Below are 19,563 nucleotides of genomic sequence, written 5' to 3'. Positions count from 1 at the left end.
AAGAATTTGTGGGGTATTACAGTTTTTCTACAAATTCGTGATCATTGACAACCCTATTAAATAACTTTTTAGTTTGTATATATATAATCGGAAAGCAAGTTATATACAATCCTGAGTGGATTGACTCACGCATTGTTGTTGAGGTCTATGACGCCGTGTGTGATGAGTTGGACCAGCAGTATAGCCCAGTCCGTGGTCAGGTTAGTGTTCCGTTGTATTGTGTCAAACATTCCCCCTACCAGGCTGAACCTCAACAGCAGTGCGTCCTGCATCTGGGCCCGTCCTTTGGGCGAGTCGTCCCGACTCTTCTCCTGCAAGTAGAATGTCTCATAAAGACGGGCAGTTAAAAAAGATAATATTGATTAAAATTCCTTAAGGGAAAAACAATATTTGTTTATACACTTATTAATTAAAAGACAATCAAGATGATGGAATGGAAACACAAGTGACATACATATCAAAAAGGGTTCCTTGGAGTTGATAGCATACAAAACTTCATTTAATTTTTAAACCCCATGGCCTATAATAGCTTCTTCAGAAGGAAGTGACGAAGAAAACTTGCCTTCAAAAGAAAAAAGTTACATGATGCTCCCTTGTAGAAGCAAATATCAACAAACATGTTTTCAACTTTTTTGGTACTTTACATTGGTTGGTACTCTTTTATTTGGAAAGTTAGTCAAGTATCCACTACGCCAAGAGCTCTTCCCTCTAAAAAAACAAATTAAAATAATTATTTGAAGCTGGTTGTGTCCTACAGATGATGTAATGCAAATACAGTGACTTTAAAAAACCTTTTCAGCAGTCTCTTCCCAATGACAGAATTCTTCAACTTTTAGATCAGAAATAATTCAACCATCTCCCACTACTCACATCTTTGCTCATCGACAGACACTGGCTGAGCTGGGAGTGCAGCGACGTAAGCAGCCCCTCTCTCTGGTCGTCCTGTCCCTTGAGACAAGTTAGTACCAGTGACAGGAACGGCTGGTGGTGTGACAGCGAGGGGGTGGGTGGGTGTGATGGCCGGGAGGGAGGGGTGTGCTGTGGCGTGCGAGATGACTCCTTGCTGCGACTGCTAGGTGTGCCGCTAGACTGACTGCTGCTACCCCAGCTGCCACTCTCTAGCACCTGACCTATAGAACATTATAAGTTAGAAGTCAACCACCGGCACACAGTAAGATAATGGTTGATACGATAATTCTAGTAAATAATGTTGTTTCCTTCAATACACATCTTCATCAGTACCGGTACTCCTCTCTCTCTCTCTTTACTCTTTACATCACTTTCATTTGTATGGGAAAAATGTTATAGAGGTGGCCAGCGGCCCTCTTCTCAAAAAGCCCGCAAGCATTTGATTAGTTTCACCCTTTGAGCCCAAAATACCTAAATACCAGCCATCAAAAACACCATAGCCGTACTTGTATTCAAATCTTTCCACCAGAGTTTAACTTGACAGCCTAAGTCAATAACACAACATCTGCAGCACCTGGGAGTGAAGTTTAGAACTACTACGTTTGGGATTTGGGTTGTGGGTTGACCAGGGTCGTTAGAGCAGAAGAACATAAGATCTGGCCATGGTTGAGAGGTCTATGGAGTTGTCTCCCCGGCCAAGAGACAGCAACGTAGATTGACGAAAATTTAACCCCATTTCAGGCAGGTCTCCTAGTCAACCTAGGTAACCTAGGATGACCTAGTCACCTGACTGTGGCAGAACTTAGTTGGAGAGTCCTACTTGAATAAACAGTAGACAGCTCAGATAGAAGTTGATGGGTGGGTGAATTCCTTGTCAACTGCGACTCAAATCAGACTGTTAGAGTTATAACTAGTGAACTATTAACATTAACTATTGACTTACCAGCCACTTTAAGCACTCTCCCTTGCACAGCACTGGGTAACTTGGATATGAGTGGAGCTACGAGCCACATACTTTGCGACTTGGATTTTTTATCACTGTCACCCCTAAAAACATCATTATAAGAATCATAACGGGAAAACAAACATATCGAATTGAACAACATGGCGGGTGGAAGCAAAGACGACGAGCAGTGTGGTGAATGCAATTATAAAGTTAATAAAACAGGAGATATTTACTGTGGAGGTATGAGTGAAAAGTGGTACTGTATCAACACAAATGTAGCAAAATAACTAAAGAAGAATGCAAGAAATTTGAAGAATTGGAGGATAAAGCTATGTGGTTCTGCTCCGCATGTGAAAGTGAGTTTAAACGAATAGACCGGCTGAAAAATGAACATTTGAGTGGCAATACCAGCTTCAAATTGATCTGGGATAAATTAGACTTGATTCAAATTAACGTTAAAATAAATGAGCAGTCTCCCCATAATTCATTGGAGCACTATGGCATCCGTGGTTGTCCTCTCCAATTTGTCATCTTATTTAAGTAGTCGTCTACAGTTTGTTGATGCAATGGATGTGCATTCCAGGTGCATTGGAAGTTAAAATCGGGATATAAAGTGGTTTAAGTTACCTTTTGCGTCACACGATCCTTGATGTAGTAAATATTAACTGCAGCTGTTTCGTGCCGCTGGTGCACATCTTCAGGTTGTCGAGCGTTAAGATAAAAAAGCTGTCATCCGTGGATGAGTTTGTCAAAATAAATAATTACACAAAATACACGAATACAAAAACATTTAAATACACAAATTTAGACAGGCACCAGTGGATGTTGCGTCATGACTGCTGGCGTGTGTCCAAGCATCAGCTGTTACCCCCTACTCCTAAAATCGGGGTTCACCAAGGCTCCGTCCTTGGTCCCCTACTGTTTTATATTTCTGTTAATGATTTGCCACTTAGTATCGAAGGTTCCCAAACCACTATGGTTGCAGATGACACAACATTCTTAACTGTTCTAACTGATTTTGATAGATTAAAGTTAGTGATCAGACAATGAAACAGGCCGGTGATTGACTTAGTGCTAACAATCTCCTTCTTAATGTTGGTAAGACACAACACCTAGTTTGTATTACAAAAAACAAAGAGTTAGGCTCAGGTTTAGTTTGTAAAGATAGGCCTATAAAAATCCTGGGTGTATTGATTGACAGCAGTCTTTCCTGGTTAGCTCATATTGATTTTGTCTGTTCAAAACTGTTAAGAATTATTTATTTCATGATTAGGTTAAAAACTGTTGTTTCTGAGAAATATATCCGTGTAGCCTATTTTGCATTTTTCAGTCGGTATTAAGCTATGGTCTATTCTCTGGGGATGCTTGTTACCGAATATTTGGTATGCGACTATGTATTTTGCATGTTTGTTATGCCAAATGACAATAAAAGATTTGGTTTGATATGAGAAAATAATACGAATGTCACAAATACGATAATTTAAAAAATTCAAATCAGTTGAGATACAAGCTTATGATTTAGTCTTGATGAAGTTTCTGATAACATTCAATTAGTTTTAAAACTTTGTACAATTTGACTCACTCAGTGTTGCTGCTGGCAGCAGTCAGCTGGAAGACATCAATTGCTGCCTTGGCCACAGTGTCAAGCCACTGGTTGAGTTCCTGAGAGCCACTGGTCAGCTGTTTGTACATCAACTGCATGTCCAGCCACGACATCCTCAGAGTCCACAGGTCAAGGTTCTGCCAAACAACTTGTTTATAGAACTCGTTCTGCCCTTTCAATGAATATGGATACATCTAGAGGTTTTCAAGCCAAGCAGAGCTTTGATTTATGCGTCTGCAGTTAAAAATGTTCTAGATTTTAAATATTGTGGGAAACATCCAGGATGTCTCTGAAACCCTCAAATATTTTCTCGATTTTGACACCATCACATATAAAAAATTGATGAGCATTTTTTTTCAGAGAACAATGAAAGCAAAAAATACAGCTGTCCTGTACCTATACCTTACTACTATGACTTTGGTGATTGCTATTTCTCTGATGCTTAATGGAATTGCATAATTTATGATGCTTAATTACCTGCTATAATGGAATGGCACAAGGAGTTACTTTAGCTGTAATTTTCTTACCTCTAATATGTTGGTTATGATTGACTTGTGATCCAGGTTTATTTCTGAGGATGCTGTTGACTCAGGATAACAGATCATATGTAAAAGTCTTTGTGCCTAAAATCAGAAAAAAATAAAATGAAGACATACTTCCAAAGTTGTGTAGTTGGGCAGAGAGCTCTAATTCTAGAAGTTGAGGTGTAGGAAAAACACCTTAACCATGTGCTATGAACCCTCATTCAAGCAAGTTTTTTCTGTCTGAATTCAAGATTAGTTTGATATAAAAATAAATCAAATAAGATGTTTAATTTAGATTGAAACATTTACGGGTTGTTAAATTCAAATTTCACACAAATGTATAACCGCTAGGGTTCTGAGAGTCTACAATATATTTGAAACAAGTGTTAATTTTTGTGATTTGCAGATAATGTTTCCAATTTGGCTACAATCATAGGAGATATCCACAATTTTACTGTGACCTCAGAAGATGTTCTCAATTTCACCGTATTCGTGGAATACGGTCAAGATTAATCCATGATCATGGTAGGTATTCAGGATTTTGCTGTGACCAGTGACCACGGATGGTATGATTTGATTGGGACCGCAGAAGGTGTTAATGATTTCTCCTTGACTATGGAAGGTATATATGATTTTGCCGTGACCATGGAACATGTTCACAATTTCACCGTAATCGTTGAAGGCGTTCAAGATTTCTCCATGAACGTAAAAAGTATTCAAGATTTTATTGTGATGACAGAAAATGTTCTTGATATTGCCGTGACCGCAGAAGATTTCCACAACCTCTCCATGAAAATGAAAGTTGTTAACTATTTGGCCCCCTTCACACTGGGCCACCATGGTGGTGACACCGGTGGCGACACCATGGTGGCTACGTTACATTAGCATTGATTTAAATGGGACATCTTCACACTGAGCTTTGGTGGCACGTCTGGCCGCGCGACCAGAAATGCGGTGGCTCGGGGTTGCGATTTTCAGAGACACCAGTCTGGTGGCGCCACCACGCCGTACCATGGTTTCTTATCGGACTGTTCACATTGGAGCGACTGGCAGCGCCACCAGTCACTACCAGCGGGCATTACTCAGTATACTAGTTTACTAATCTTTTGAAGTTGTTAAGGTAATAAATATGGGGAAACAATTTTATTGATATAACAAAATGTATAGGTACTCTATTTCATTTACATCTTTTCGTCATTGCAATGTATACATTGAGTCAAGGTATTACAGTGTTATTAATACATGGTATATTAAATATGTTTTTATTTAATTTTCCACAACGTTAGTAGCAGTTTCTCTTCTGGAGATATTTTATCTTTCAGACGTCCCAGAAGGTCATCAAAACTTAAAACACTCATTCTTGAGTAAGTAGTAATTGTGAAACGTGTCAGGGTTATTTCTAAGGTCTTGGTAGTGAATGAAAAAAGTCTCTCTGGTACTCATATCTCATAAAAACTGATAAACAAAAATACATTTTTTTCTTATGTTTTCACAATTTCAAAAAAATATACCCTAAGCATCTGCCTCTTCGACGTCCAACTGTGAGCTGGCTGCAGCTGCACTGGTGGCTGAGCTGGTGGTCCATGCGCATTTTGACCGGCCACCAGTGTCACCACCGGTGTCGCCACCATGGTGGCCCAGTGTGAAGAGGCCCTTTGCCGTGACCAAAATAGAGATTCACAATTTTGCTGTGACCACAGGAGATGTTCTCGATTTTGTAGTAACCGCAGAACAGCCTGCACCCACTGGGAGGGCTAAATGGGCTATAGCTTACCCCATCAAGAAGTAAAAGCATGCACAAACAAAATTATGATTTTGTCACAATCGTGGGTGATGTTCAAGGTTTTGCTGCGAAATTGGGAGACAATGATGTCTCCGCGTTTGCGGATGTTGTTCTCGATTTCACTGAGACCACAAGAGACGTCCATAGTTTCACCGTAACTATGGTAGAGGTTTACACAATATCTGCAAAAACAGAAGATTTCACCGTAACCTCAGAAGACGTTCTTGATTTCGTTGTGACCACAAAAGAACTACATTATACATATATCAGGTACAACATTGTTATTTTAATTTTAGCTTAAAAGTCGCCACCACTTACTTGTTTGGGAGACAACATGCTGTCCAGTAACATGTCCTGGGTACACAACTCCTCAGGGTTCTGAAGACATCTCTCCAACACCCACTCCTGACTGCAGATCTCTCTCAGCACCAGCTGTGCCAGGTCTGACAAGCTGTGTGTCGTACCCTCAGCTCCTCCACTGGCACTGTACGCAATCGTCAATAATCTACTTGCTGTTCAGGTTTCAAGTTCAAGTAAATGTTTCACCATAGGTGGTGGTATACAGATAGTCCTCGAGGCACATTTTTTTTGCACTGTACATTGGCCGGAATATATCTATCGCAGATATTGAGAACTACGAGTTTTATCAACAACTCTTTGAGGGGAGGCTATTGGTTCCATTTACTAGCTTGGTTTGAAATATGAAGACTTTGTTTCATATTTAGTTTTTATAGAGCATATACTAAATCGTAAATCCAAAGTTTTAAGAGAAAACATTTTACACAAGATTTGCTACGTACCCGAGGTCCATGAGCAGCTCGCCGCCCATGTCGCTGGTGCCGAGGATATGGCTGATACTCAACTCACTCTTCACTCCCCCCACTGCTCCCCCACCCGCCTGACTGTCTGACTTCTTAGACAGAGAGCCCGTAGTTCGCTTGGCAGTAGCATCTCCCACAACTAGGATAGCCTGCGACAGAAAATATCACAATAAACGCCTATAATATACAAAATGGCCGATGTTATTTACTAACAAAACAGTAAAGACTAAGACTTATATTTTGTCTAGTTCCAGGATGGTATAGGACTGTCAATAAAGTCTTAAATGTTGGGACAGAGCAACAAGTTAACAAGTTATCCCTCATTTAAGTACCTGGGCATTAAGATGTTCAGGGAAATGAGGAGGCAGATAAGCTTGCCAGGGTTGAAGTGTCTACGCTTTTCATAGGGCAGGAACTAGGCTGTGCACTGGAGATCCCTTCTTTAAAAGGAAGCTCAAGAGGAAAATAATGTAAGGTCATAAATCTGGAAAGATCTTTAAGAGTGTAAGCTAGCCAGAGAATTGCTTGGAGACAACAATGCGAGGAGATCTGAGACTATGATCAAGCAAAAACTTGGATCGTAAAAAAGATTAACAGTATGCTAACTGGACATTGTAGGCTCAGAGGACACCTCCAGAGCATTACACAGGAGAAGGACCAATAAGAGGGAGAAACTCCTAGGCACATGGCTAAATGTTAAGCTGTTGGGAGAATTAAAAAAAGAGCTTTGGAGTTTACCAGGTAGTATAGGGATTTCCCAAAAATAACCTTATCAGACTCTATTTTCAAGGAATTAGGGCTGAAAGGATTGCTCTAGGCAAGGACTGGACACAGACTCGGGGGAGACAATATATTTTATAGGGTTCAGTGTTTATTCTTCCCCCAGTATCACCAGTATTCTGTCTAGTTTGTCTTACCTTGAGCACTGCCAGCACGGGGCCGACCTGGATGTTGTTGTGTGCAGCTGCTAGCAGATGTCTGTCACAGCTCAGCTTGATGTTGTACATAGAGTTGCTCGGTACAGGGTGTGGTGAAGTGCCTGCAACACAATCACTATGTAACAACCTCCTCAAGACAATATACCTAACCCAGTATATTAGATGATTAGATGTACTAAATACCCCTGCCGCAGAAAACCTGCAGACTAAGCGAATTTCCCTTTGCCTGATTGGATTTATACTAGAATATCTCCTTAAAATTATCACATTCATTCCCTATTTAAATAGCATTAGTTTAACAAGTACCATACTTAGGTTTGCTACAACAGAGAGGGTAAAAGTATGTTTTTTTTTAATGTTAATAGTTTAGTATAAAATAAATGCATTTTCCAAATTTGATCAAAATATGTTCAAAAACATGCACACTACAACAGTTCATTTATTATCCATAAGAATAACATGGTATTTTTTAATTTATAATTATTTGTAGTTTTCTCCGTAACCATTAGGCGCATAACAACGCTTCAATATACTAAATTATTTGATTTTTTTAGCTCTACAAAATGGTTTGGAAAGAAATTGCAAAATTTTATGTTATTTAGGGTCAAAAATGGAAGAAACCAATTTTTACCCCATAAATCACCGTTCCCATAGTCAGATCAAGCTGGTTCGCAAACTTGTTCGAATAAATGTAGGTTTAAACTCATTTGTAGCAAATTTCATCAAAATCGGATCATTTTTGCTCGAGATATCGTGCTAACAGACACAATATATGAATTGGAACGGATGGTGTTTTTGGGCTCTAGTGACCTTAAAATAAAAAGTAAATCGGTCTCGGGTCCAGGTCTTACCATAAGTACTATGGTAATAGCCAGTAGTAGCACCTTTGGTTGATAAACTAGACATTGGTTCAAGAGAGGCAAGTCTCAGATTAGCATTTGTGGTAAAAAAGTAAAAAATAAAGTATTGCATAACCTAACAAGATTATGATACTGTACGCAGCAAAGAATTTTGATGAAATGCGTTAATGAGTGGTCATAGTGCTTGCAAAGTGGTAATAAATTATGATCAGTGGATTGGATTCTAGAAAAACCAATAGTGTTGTTTTGCTTCATAACTGACTTTTGCGCTCTGCAATCTTGCCAGCTATGAGTGATCATTGGGCTATTGCTATTAGTAAATGGTTCAAGGTAAAGAACCAGATCATCTTAGTCTGTAATAAAACTATGAAGACCATCTCATTCTTCAACATTCACCTTACATTCATATTCAGCTTTAAAAATGCACCCAAGTGTGTGTCTGATTGATTGTTGATACAAACCGACAGAGTAGAGAGCAGGCTGAGGCACCTCTATGGTCTTGAAGAGCCTCAACAATAAGTGACAAGTCAATCGGGCTCCAGCCTCTGTATCCATATCTGTGTCTCCTCTACCTATACAACACAAACTCTATCAGTGCAACAATAATACATCATTCTGTGACCATTAGGATATTACCAGATAATCTTGGCCAAGGGTACATGTAATTTTAACACAGCTATACCGATTATCTCATTTAATTTTACACTCGTCTTGCTTACATTTTCTGCTTAAAATACTTACCCAGGTGGTGATGTTGTGCCAAAAGTAATAAATAATATTAATAATTACGAGTGGATTGGCTAATCACTATATACATAATTTGTCAATTGCCATCTTTAGCTTCAGTTTACTGGTTAAATTGGTGGGTAGACAAGGTGGTTAAACCATACAATTTTATTTTTTATTTTGTACATCCTTGATTAAAATGCCAAAATATTATTGCTTGGGACCTATTTTCATACTCTATGGACTTTACAGACATAGTGCTTTACCTAAAGGAAAGCAAAGCCTCTTTTGAAATATGAGAGAGCCTTTTTCACACAAAATTTAAAACATCTTAGCTTTAAGGGGGTCGGTCACACTAGGATATTAACCAAGTAGTAAAAACAAATCCACAACTTACTTTCTTTGCACAATGTCAGAAGAGAAGGAAGCGCAACATGCACCACAAAATCTTCAAGTGAAAAACAATGGCGAGCTGAAACATAAGATTAAATGTTTAGTAAGAAAACTGATTATTAAATAGAAACTCTATATTAGCTATTTTTTTTAGTCCAATTTCATGCAAGTGAGACACAATAACTTTATTGAATGTTTGTCACCACCCAAAGACTAGGACTTGACAGTCTACATTTTCTGTGGAATTTTATCTCACATGTGTTATTTACTTATTACTTAACAACTAAAAGTTGACTTAACCTTGACTCAAAATTAAAGTTGAACATTTATTATATAAAATCCTCTGAATATTTACAAAACATATATCTGACCCTAGAATAATCACACTACACAGCTTCAGGATCTTCAGGGCAACACTGTGCCATATTGCAACTAACTTATACTAAGGTTTCGACTCTCTTTGCAGATTACCATCTTTAGATCAGTAACAGAACAGAGTAGGCACCTCTTTATGACAGATTCACCACAAAGACAAGTTAGTTGACATTGAAACTTCAATGAATTCGAGCTAAGCGTTAAGCATGTTGGGATTGTTTATCACCCACCTATTAGAATGGAAGTAAACACAGCCAAAGAGTTGTGTATGGAGAGATCATGGATGTCCACACGAGAGAGGACGTACATGAAGTAGGAACTGTGACTGGACGAGTAGCACAGTGCCATTAGAACACCTGTTACCAACAAACAATATGTAGGTGATCACAACATTAAAACATGTGATGAAATCTCCACCTGTTGGATCAAATCACTCTCCCAAGACGGTTATCTTCCTTTTTTCCACGTCTTTCCAAAAGGGATGATGGGATTGTACTTTTAGTTTGGGACCGCCCAGAATTATTTTTTTCAGCAAGGTAAGTTTTAGTTTGTTTGAAAAAATAACTAAAGTAAAAACACTGACAAAAGGCAATATTGACTAATATTTTTGATTGTTCTACATTATTATAGCTGCAATTTATGGCACTACTATCGTTACTATTTTTTTGCAATTACAAGGACATCATCAGAGGTCCCCATTAGCTGCCACCGTGAAGACATCATCACACGCAATTGCAGCGGAATCCGTGGCAGTTGGAAAAATCCCATCCTGAGAAAATCCCAAATTAAATGTAATCAGAAATATGAAAATCAGGAATATATATATATTTTTTATTTCTGACATTTGGAACTTGTTCATCCTTACTTTCCATAGACAAAACACATATCCCTGATCTTAGAGAGGTTCACTCACCGAGCCACTCGGGTGACAATGAGTTGCAAGATGCAGTCAGTTCTGCACACAGGTGTCCGAGGTCATTGAGCCTATCCAGGTCAGTCTCGTTGCACACTGCAATGACAGCGTTGCAGACGAAACTGTAGCGGTTGCTGGCCGACTCTGACAACTGACGCACCCAGCTCGGCTCTATCCTCACTATAAAGGTCGGTTATCAAATACAAGGTTATCAAATTTCATCATAACAGCAGCAGTTTGAAAAATCAACGTTGTAGCAACATGAGGTAGATAAAATTTTATATTTTTATTAGGATGTATCTGCAGCAGTAGTTAGTAGTTTGATAGGCATTGGAATAACACAGGATTTTGTATAATATATTGTGTAGTTTTTTTTTTTTTTACTTTATTTGATTTACAATTGTTCAAAAAGTAGATCAATAAGAAAAAATATAATAACAATACAACATTAAAAGTTAACTTGAAGAACATTAGCTAGTGGTTGACCACTGTCAACACTAGCTAACAAAGAGAATTTTGATAGCATTTAGCCGAATCTGAATGGGAGGTCCAACATTGCATGTCGCTTCAGTAGTTGTGTTTAGATCTTCAATAATCATCTGGTCAGTTAGTTGATTATTATATTATGTTCCAATTGACGGTTTAATTTTGTACCACATGGTTGTGCTTTTATTTACAAAATGTTTAGTGTTTAGTTATTTCATATTGGTAGCATATTGCTACCATATTGGTAGCTTTATTAGTTTTGTTTATACATACAGCAAATAATCTATATGATAACTACGCACCAGGCCGTCTAATATTTTCGATGACGTCTGTGAGGAAGCCAGTGCATGCATGGTTGGAGGGGGTGGGCTGCAGTGACGTGTACAAGGCCGCCCGTATCTTGGGGTAGGCGTTGCTGAAGGGTTCGCCTCCGTGAGGACGAGACTTGAGTAGAGAGCAGGTCGAGTACAGGTCGTAGAGATGTGACAACACACAGCGTTCTACACTGGAGCAGTCCCCAGGGTTGGACACATGTTTGACAACACGACACAGAGCCTCAAACACAGCCACAGTCTGCTCTGACGACACTGTAATCAACAAACACAACATGGAATTTGATAGTTGATTCATATCTTAATCACATCCAAAGAGTTGTTGCAGCCTTTGCATGTTAAGAAGGTGGGAACTGGCATTCTCATAAGTCACCAATTCCAGATTTCCCCACAATCTCAATCTAAGATAAACCTGTCCAATGCAGCTAGCTAAAGGCATAACATTAGTATACACGTGTATAAGCTAAGTGTGTATATACATAAGTATACAAATATTTAAGTTTGGTACATAGATATAAATAAACTAAATATGAGTCAATTCTGGGTAGTTGGCAACATCCATGACAAAACTTTTTAAAACTGTCTTGAATCGCTTTCTCTAAAGTCCCCCAGGGGACGAAATATTGTGTGTTCTGTGTGTTTTCCGTATGATCTATGGCCTACGTACTTCTTCATGCTAAGCTTCCTGAATCTATACTTAGTTTTGAATCAATATTTAAAATGAAACTTTTCTAAAGTTTTGGTGATTTTGAGATTTTAGATTCTGTTTTGACACATCACGAGTAGTCACAATCGTAAGGGAAGATGCCTGCACAATCGCAGATGATGTTCATGATTTTGCTGTGATAACGGGAAAGAATTATGCCTCAGCTGTTGCAGAAGACGATCATGACATCTCTTATGAGGAGGTTGGTACTTAAGCAAATTGACTCCTAGTATTTGTTTACTACACTAAAACTTTTTCTGTGTTTTGTACTCACACAGCAGACAGCAGTGGTATCTCCTTAGCACGCCCACCACGTACAGTACGAGGGACGGAGTGTAGATACGCACCAGATTGGAGCCTTTGGCTGTCAGTTGAGCCTCTACCTCCGGTACTTCCTTCAATATCTGCAATGATAGATACAATGATATAATATGTGTATGACCCATTATACAACAACTCAGTACATTCTTGGGTTCGACTTTATTCAAAGAATGCAATGAAAAATTGTAAATATTCTGGGCAACCAAACTAACATATCATTTGATAACGATGAACAAGACAACTTAAGCTGTTTACCTGTATGCATACATCTATGAGTCCATCTATGTTGAGAGCCAGCTCCATTAAGTCAAACAAGAACGCTACATGTTCTTGGACTGGCAAATAGTTGGAGTTTCCTGGTAACATATACAGTAAAAATGTTAAAAAAACCTAAACAAATTAAAGGTTAATATACTTGCAGTACTTTTGGTATTTTGGTGACTAACAATGGTTTTGAACGGAGGCGTCACATGACCCATAGATTTGGGGAGGCACAACCAGGACACCATCCTAGCGGGTGGTCTGGGTAGTATAAAATACCCTCAAAACCCCTTGGTATATTTAATAAAACTTGTGAGTATGGACTTTAGAAAGTAGAAATGTATTTTTACTGTTGGTGGGCTACAAAAATAAAAAAAAATTGTCATGTTGAGGGGGGCGCACGCCCCCCGTACCCTCCTGGCGTGATGCCTATGGTTTTGAACCTAAATGGTTCAGTTGGAAGTAGAATACAAGATGCATATTCCTGTTTTGAACTCACCAGAAGCAAAAGTGTTGATCATCTCCAACACGGTCACGCTGCACTGCCAGGTGACAACATGTTGGTCAAAGTATGACAGTGCTTGAACACGAGCTGTTGTTGCTTCAAAGTTGAACTCGTTACGAGAATGTTTCTTTACTTTTCCACCTGTAAAAAAATCTTCTTAATATTGTAAAGTATTGTTTGTAAATATTTTACCTACTAAAAAAGAAGAAGAATTTTGATCGGTATCAACTAGCATTGATGGTTGAAGACGTGTAATTTTGAAAACAAAAAAAAACATTAGATAACTCATAAAAAAAAGGATGAAGACATAGTACTTAAAGATAATAAATAACAGCTGTAAAAATAAAATAAAGATAACAACGACATAAAAACATCTATATTCTTTCTCTATGCTCCTCAATTCTTTTTTTGGGTTCTTCTTCATCCACACATTCAAAAGGTTGCCTCGGTTACTTATTAGTAATCATCCAAACATAGGCTTTTAAGCTTTATGTCGTCATCAGTCCCGAGTTGAAATTTGTTGTATTGTATTGTAACATAGCGCTAATCAGACAGATTTTTATGGAGCAGAGGCTCGTCAGGGCAAGTGTGATGTCACCTTGGAGCTCTTGGTCAATATTTCTTGGTTGTGCTTCCATTGTATTTTTGTCAATATAACTTAGATGTTTTGAAAACGAGCCTGCATAACAATAATGGGTCCAAACAGTTGAATATACAATGTACTTTAATGCAATAGGATTAAGGAATACAATTTCAAAAATCGTCTTGATATTTTTCTCAAGATAATGAGGTTTTGTAACAAAAGTTTAGAGGTTGACCATGGTTGATCCGCCACCCAACCTTAACCGTTAATTGAGTTTGTACTCTGGTTTACTTTTTAAATTCAGAATTACACTATTCAGGTGTTTTTGCTAAAGTGTTATATTATATAGAAGTGACCAGAATCCCAAACCAGGGTGTGTACTATTTTTCTCCTTTATTTTTAAAAGTTCTTCCAGGTTCCCGCATGAATGTTTGGCTGTAAACTAAAAAAAATTCAAGGCCTACAGCTTAAGTTTGTTCTCATATCACATTTATTTGTATTTCTAACTATTCAAAAATTCAGTGAGCTATTCTTGGAAAAATACTAATCCTAAATATCGGGATCATTTTCATTATCATAATCATCACATAAGGTCACAAAAACATCATCTCCAGTGACAGTGGTAAAATCCTGAATATCTCCTGCGGTCGTGTGATCATCATCAACGTCTCCCGCGGTCACAGAAACGTTATCATTGTCAACCGCAATCACAACAAAACCCTGAATATCTCCTGCGGTTTGTAAACATTATTGTCACCTCCCGCGGTCACGAAAACGTCATCATAGTCATCCACCATCATGGCACAATCCTGGCCATTTCCCGCAGTTTCTGGATATTATTGTCGTCTCCCGCGGTTTGTATACATTATTGTCTCCGCCCGCAGTCACAGAAATGTCATCATAGTTTTTAGCGATCGGGCTAAATCATGGACATCTCCAGTGTCATGGAAACGTCATCATAGTCTTCTGCAATTATGGCAAAATCCTGGATATCTCCCTCTCTTGTGGACATTAGATTAAATTTAATCTAGACTTTTGTTTATCTGGAAAACTTGGATCTTAGATTAGTCTAAATGACTAATGGATGTATTGTGTGTATATTAACTGTTACTGGTGTAGTTGTAGAAAAATAAGTTTAAATAGACATTTAATTTATTTTTAGTTGCAACCCACTTAATCCCCAACAGCTGGATTAAAGTGGCTAGAACAAAGTTTTACTAAATACAAGATGTTCAATAGAGGTTGTGCTGTAAACTTAAGTGAAATCTCTATGATTGGAATACAAAATTATCTCACCCTCAGCGACATCTATGCTGAACTTCTTGCTGAACAGTTTGCAGATGTCTTTGCTGATGCGCTTGACGGTGTGGCGAGCCTCGTCTCGCAGTTTGTTCACTCCGTACAAGAGAACATGTCTCTGGTTACAGTCGTGACTGCTACTTTCATCCTGATCGTTGAGATAAAATAATTAAAGAGTGATTAAGTGACATGCAGAATCAATGCTTTTACACTAAAACCTTTTGAAAGAGTTGTGGTTTTTATCTCTTGTCCAAAAAATGATCAAGCACATCGTAAAATATAATGCCACACAACAGATTTGCAAGTGAAATAGCAGTCCTTAGAGAGCATACATTTTCCTTTACAGCTTAAATTTTGAATACATATCACACCAAACATTGAAGAACAATTTTGTAAAAGGACTCAATTAATTGTAGACAATAACCACCTGACAAAGTGTCAGCCCAATACTAGTTTAATCAAAGTGAAAAGCAATAATTAAATATTTAACATTGAGGAACCCTACAGGAAACATTTATCCAATCAGAGATAGAATTTATATGAGATTGTTTTTGGTTCTCTCAACCCCGATTTCAATTTAGTGAACTGCCATAAAAACCTCAAAGTTAGTATTGCAAAATAACTCTTGTAGACATTTACCTGAGGTAGAGGGAAGTGTGTAGTGTACAGCAGGTGTCTGGAAGGTCGTCCCTTGGCATCTACAGAGGCCCCTGACTCTGCCTCCAGAGGGTTCACGTTGTTGATGCCTCCAGGCACAAGGCTGCCTGGGTCATCCTTCGGAGAGTCAGGGGCATCCTGAAACATTCAATGTCGATTACCCTCAAAACTTGAAATAAAGTTATATTAGAAAGTTATTTAGAGATGTCTTGTCATGGAAGAAATGGTGTACGCAACCAGTTGGTTGGAGATTGGGTGGAAACTCACCATAGAGTTCTGCTGCTCCTCCTTGATATGCTGCAGCAGTTTGTCCAGATCATCGTCTATCTTGCTGTCATCGTAGTCCATGGCTCTACTAGGAGGTTCCATCTTGGGCTTGATGTCAAACAGCCCTGAATCATCCTCCATGGGTGTTGCGGCTGGCTTGTTGCTGGCAGGGTGTGGCGTTGTTCCTCCCGCTGTAGTAAACAAGGTCATTAACATGAGCATAGCTTACCTCTCAGGAAGGGTAATTTACAGATACAAAGATAATGCTTGCCTTAAGATGTAATTTTTGTTTGTTTTATAAATGTATGCATACAGCTTTATATTGTTTTCACCAACCAGGACCTTCAACATTAGGTAATAAAAGCCATTGGTGATATGAGATTTCCTGCCAATCTTCAGGATCTAAGTCCCAGCCTGACCACAATATCAAGCTATAAGCCAAATAAGATACCAGCTGGGTATTTGTATTTGGCAGAATACAATAACTCTTGTAATTTGTTACTACGTATTACATTAAATCAAATTTACATTAGTTTTATCAATTATTGTCGGATTTCCTCAATATTATTGGGTTCTATAAAAAAATCAATTGCACAAACAAATTATTTGGATGAACCAAGGAACTAAAAAAAATTCAATGAACCCATTGTTAAGAATAAAAGTATTTGTGATTTTTTGTTTTGAGGCAAAATAAATAAATTAATAAATGGTTTAAATAAACAAAAATAAATTTGTGGGACTTTTCACAAGATGTGGGATATTTCGTTTTTATGACTGGCAACACTGATTTCAAGAATATACGTCTACCTACCAGGCGGCGTGGCCACATTGAGATCACCGCGGGATATGAGAGTGCACATGTACGCATCGTGGGAGAACACATCGTGACGTATCAGTTCAGCAAACAGGTGAACGAGGTTGGTAAACATGGTGCGGTTGGCATTACTGGGATTCTCGTCTGAAAAAGATAACAGCCCACACTTAAAACTCTTGCAGAAAAGAGTACAAAATAAACTGACATTTTCAATTAAGCTTAGCTAAAGAAATGGAATAGTAGTACAGGTAAAAATATTAAACAACCAATAAATAGATGTTATACCTAAAGGGTGTTCTTAAAACTTAAGAGATAAAATTAAACTGTTAGAAACAATTTGGCAAAATCTTATATAATGAACACTAGAAACATAATCATGTTTCTAGTGTTCATTATGAAATCCCATGAATGAATTTTTTATGAATTTTGGGTGAGTGAGAAATCTTTTATAGGGTGGAAAAAAAGTCTTGGTACAGTTCAATATTTCAAAAAGTTATAAAAATAGAGCTTCAGAACTTGGTACATAGTTACTGGGCATTAGAATTATATAATTCAGTGATGTGCTACCTCATTAGGGGAACGGCCCGCTAGGAGTCAGAAGAAAATCTGAAATGTATGCATAGGTAAATAAATATGCACATCAATTAAAAGTTTTTTTTTAATAAAAGAGGTTGGCGGCCTCATTTAACCTTGCATTTGCCCGTCCACATAGACTAACTGCCCGTTCGTGGAACGTACCCAGCAAAGCAAGGGGTGAGCCGGTACAGTACAAAGGTGAACTGTACTGATAAAATGTTTTTGGCAGTGACCAGGATCCGAACTCAACACATCGCTGCCTTGGGCCCGAAGTCCGTGACACTACCAACTGAGCCATCGACTCCAATCTAGGTGTTTGTTAGTAAAGTACAATGCCGCGAACGCGAACTCAAACGGACAACCAATGCAATGATATTATACGCTACCTCCTCAGGTAGCGTAGAACCTGAGTAACTGTAGTTACTGCAGTAATGCAAGGTGAATTACAAGTTCAAGTATTATGTGTCATGATTGTTTGGGCTTTTGTGTCTGGGCTGTGTCAGTTTAAGGCCCATTGGTAACTGTGTTTGGTCATCAATTCATTAGAACAGGGAGTAGAATATTTTGTTGGTTTAACATAGTACAAACTAAATTACTGACTAGTTATAGTAACACTCAGGTAATATGAGCAAAATTAAAACTTTTCCGCACGGTGTTTTGTACTTCACACATGTTTTAATCAATTGCAAATTAATGAAATTCATGGGAAAGGTTAATATTTATAGTTGGAAAATAGGTTAGTTAAATTGACAAACCTATTCCATCTATTAATACCAAGTGGTACAGAAAATATTTTTGTCAAGTGAAGTGCTAAACTTCGCGAAAAAGTTGGGAACAGCTGACACAGTGGATAACTGCTCATACCCAGCACAGGTGCGTCGTGGTCCAAGAACCGCATGAGCAGGGTTTGGAACACCGGCAGACCTGTAGGTACAGAGGCCGTGGAGTCTTTGTCATCTCCAGTGTCTGACTCTCCGTTGCTGGCCCCACTGGTCACCTCCGCCTGGCGCTTCTCAAGCAGCTTGGCAACCGCCATGGCTCTGTGCTCTCCGTACCTGAGACAGGGATGTGTCAACTGGAGGAACAGGTTAATGGGAAACAGAGGAATACAGTTGGTTGTAAGTTTAGAGGACACTCAATAATCCAACTGAATACTGAAAAAGATGTTTTCTTTTAGAATTACAATGAGAATAGATTAAATCCCTACGGCGATAAAACACCAGGGTATTTATTTTTTGCTGAAGGTGATTAAAGTAGGGTTCAGGCGGGGGGAATAACATTTGTAAAACGTATTAAAGGGCTGCAGGAAAAACAAGATTGGATAGAATTAGGAATGAAAAGTTTAGAAAAGGAATAGAATTTTTCAAAATTGAAGAAATTTTGAGAGAACGAGTAGAGAAATCGGAATTAAGACCACTTCGGCCACTTAAGAAGAATGAAAAATGATAGAATAACCAAAAAAATAAGTAAGCATCACATGAACAGAAGAAGTCCAAGAGGAAGGCCTAGAAGAAGGTGGATTGTTGAGGTGAGACGAGATGTGGAAGCAAGAGGAGTGCAGTGGCAGTATGCGGAGGAAGAGGAATTGTGAAGGGACATAAGAAGATGAGAGGCCAGTGAACACCCAGATCCGGAGATATCCAGAACGGAAGAGGAAATAGATACATGAGTGAAGGATGAGTGTTAAATGACATGACAGCTTTGTTACTGACTATCAGCTGGGTCCCGTCTCAAACCATCAAAAAGCTTCTGACTTTTCTCATGATGGACCTGGTAACCTTCTGTTTAATGTTTTGAAGAGCAAAATATCTACTCAGATACCCAGCTAAGAAAGTCGACTTACGATTCTCGTTGAGTACTATTTGACTTAATAATTACTGTAAATAGTGGCTACGGTAATCTAAATGTTATATAGCCTACTTATATTACATAAGTTTAGGCGTTAAAAAAGACACTACATTCTCT

General features: G+C 38.4%; 1 protein-coding gene across 2 annotated transcripts in view; it reads right to left on the bottom strand.

The window, feature by feature from the left end:
- LOC128982526 (mediator of RNA polymerase II transcription subunit 12-like) overlaps positions 1-19,563 on the bottom strand; it is a 48,786-nt gene that overhangs the window by 16,291 nt on the left and 12,932 nt on the right. For both annotated transcript variants that reach the window (XM_054401483.1, XM_054401484.1), the window contains exons 13-33: positions 18,463-18,653; positions 17,020-17,166; positions 16,209-16,399; positions 15,924-16,079; positions 15,282-15,432; positions 13,397-13,543; positions 12,892-12,992; positions 12,590-12,719; positions 11,580-11,864; positions 10,792-10,971; positions 10,109-10,234; positions 9,508-9,582; positions 8,846-8,956; positions 7,504-7,625; positions 6,566-6,735; positions 6,084-6,249; positions 3,986-4,081; positions 3,438-3,595; positions 1,853-1,956; positions 871-1,130; positions 130-311 (exon numbers count right to left, since the gene is read on the bottom strand). In XM_054401483.1, coding sequence (XP_054257458.1) covers positions 130-311; positions 871-1,130; positions 1,853-1,956; positions 3,438-3,595; positions 3,986-4,081; positions 6,084-6,249; positions 6,566-6,735; positions 7,504-7,625; positions 8,846-8,956; positions 9,508-9,582; positions 10,109-10,234; positions 10,792-10,971; positions 11,580-11,864; positions 12,590-12,719; positions 12,892-12,992; positions 13,397-13,543; positions 15,282-15,432; positions 15,924-16,079; positions 16,209-16,399; positions 17,020-17,166; positions 18,463-18,653 — 3,249 coding nt within the window. The remainder of the gene's footprint in view (positions 1-129; positions 312-870; positions 1,131-1,852; positions 1,957-3,437; positions 3,596-3,985; positions 4,082-6,083; positions 6,250-6,565; positions 6,736-7,503; positions 7,626-8,845; positions 8,957-9,507; positions 9,583-10,108; positions 10,235-10,791; positions 10,972-11,579; positions 11,865-12,589; positions 12,720-12,891; positions 12,993-13,396; positions 13,544-15,281; positions 15,433-15,923; positions 16,080-16,208; positions 16,400-17,019; positions 17,167-18,462; positions 18,654-19,563) is intronic.

Source organism: Macrosteles quadrilineatus, unplaced genomic scaffold (genome assembly GCF_028750875.1).
Source record: "Macrosteles quadrilineatus isolate MER2022 unplaced genomic scaffold, UCM_ALF_1.0 Scaffold_447__1_contigs__length_65970, whole genome shotgun sequence".
In the NCBI taxonomy this organism is placed as follows: domain Eukaryota; kingdom Metazoa; phylum Arthropoda; class Insecta; order Hemiptera; family Cicadellidae; genus Macrosteles; species Macrosteles quadrilineatus.
This window is presented reverse-complemented; position numbering and strand designations above follow the sequence as displayed.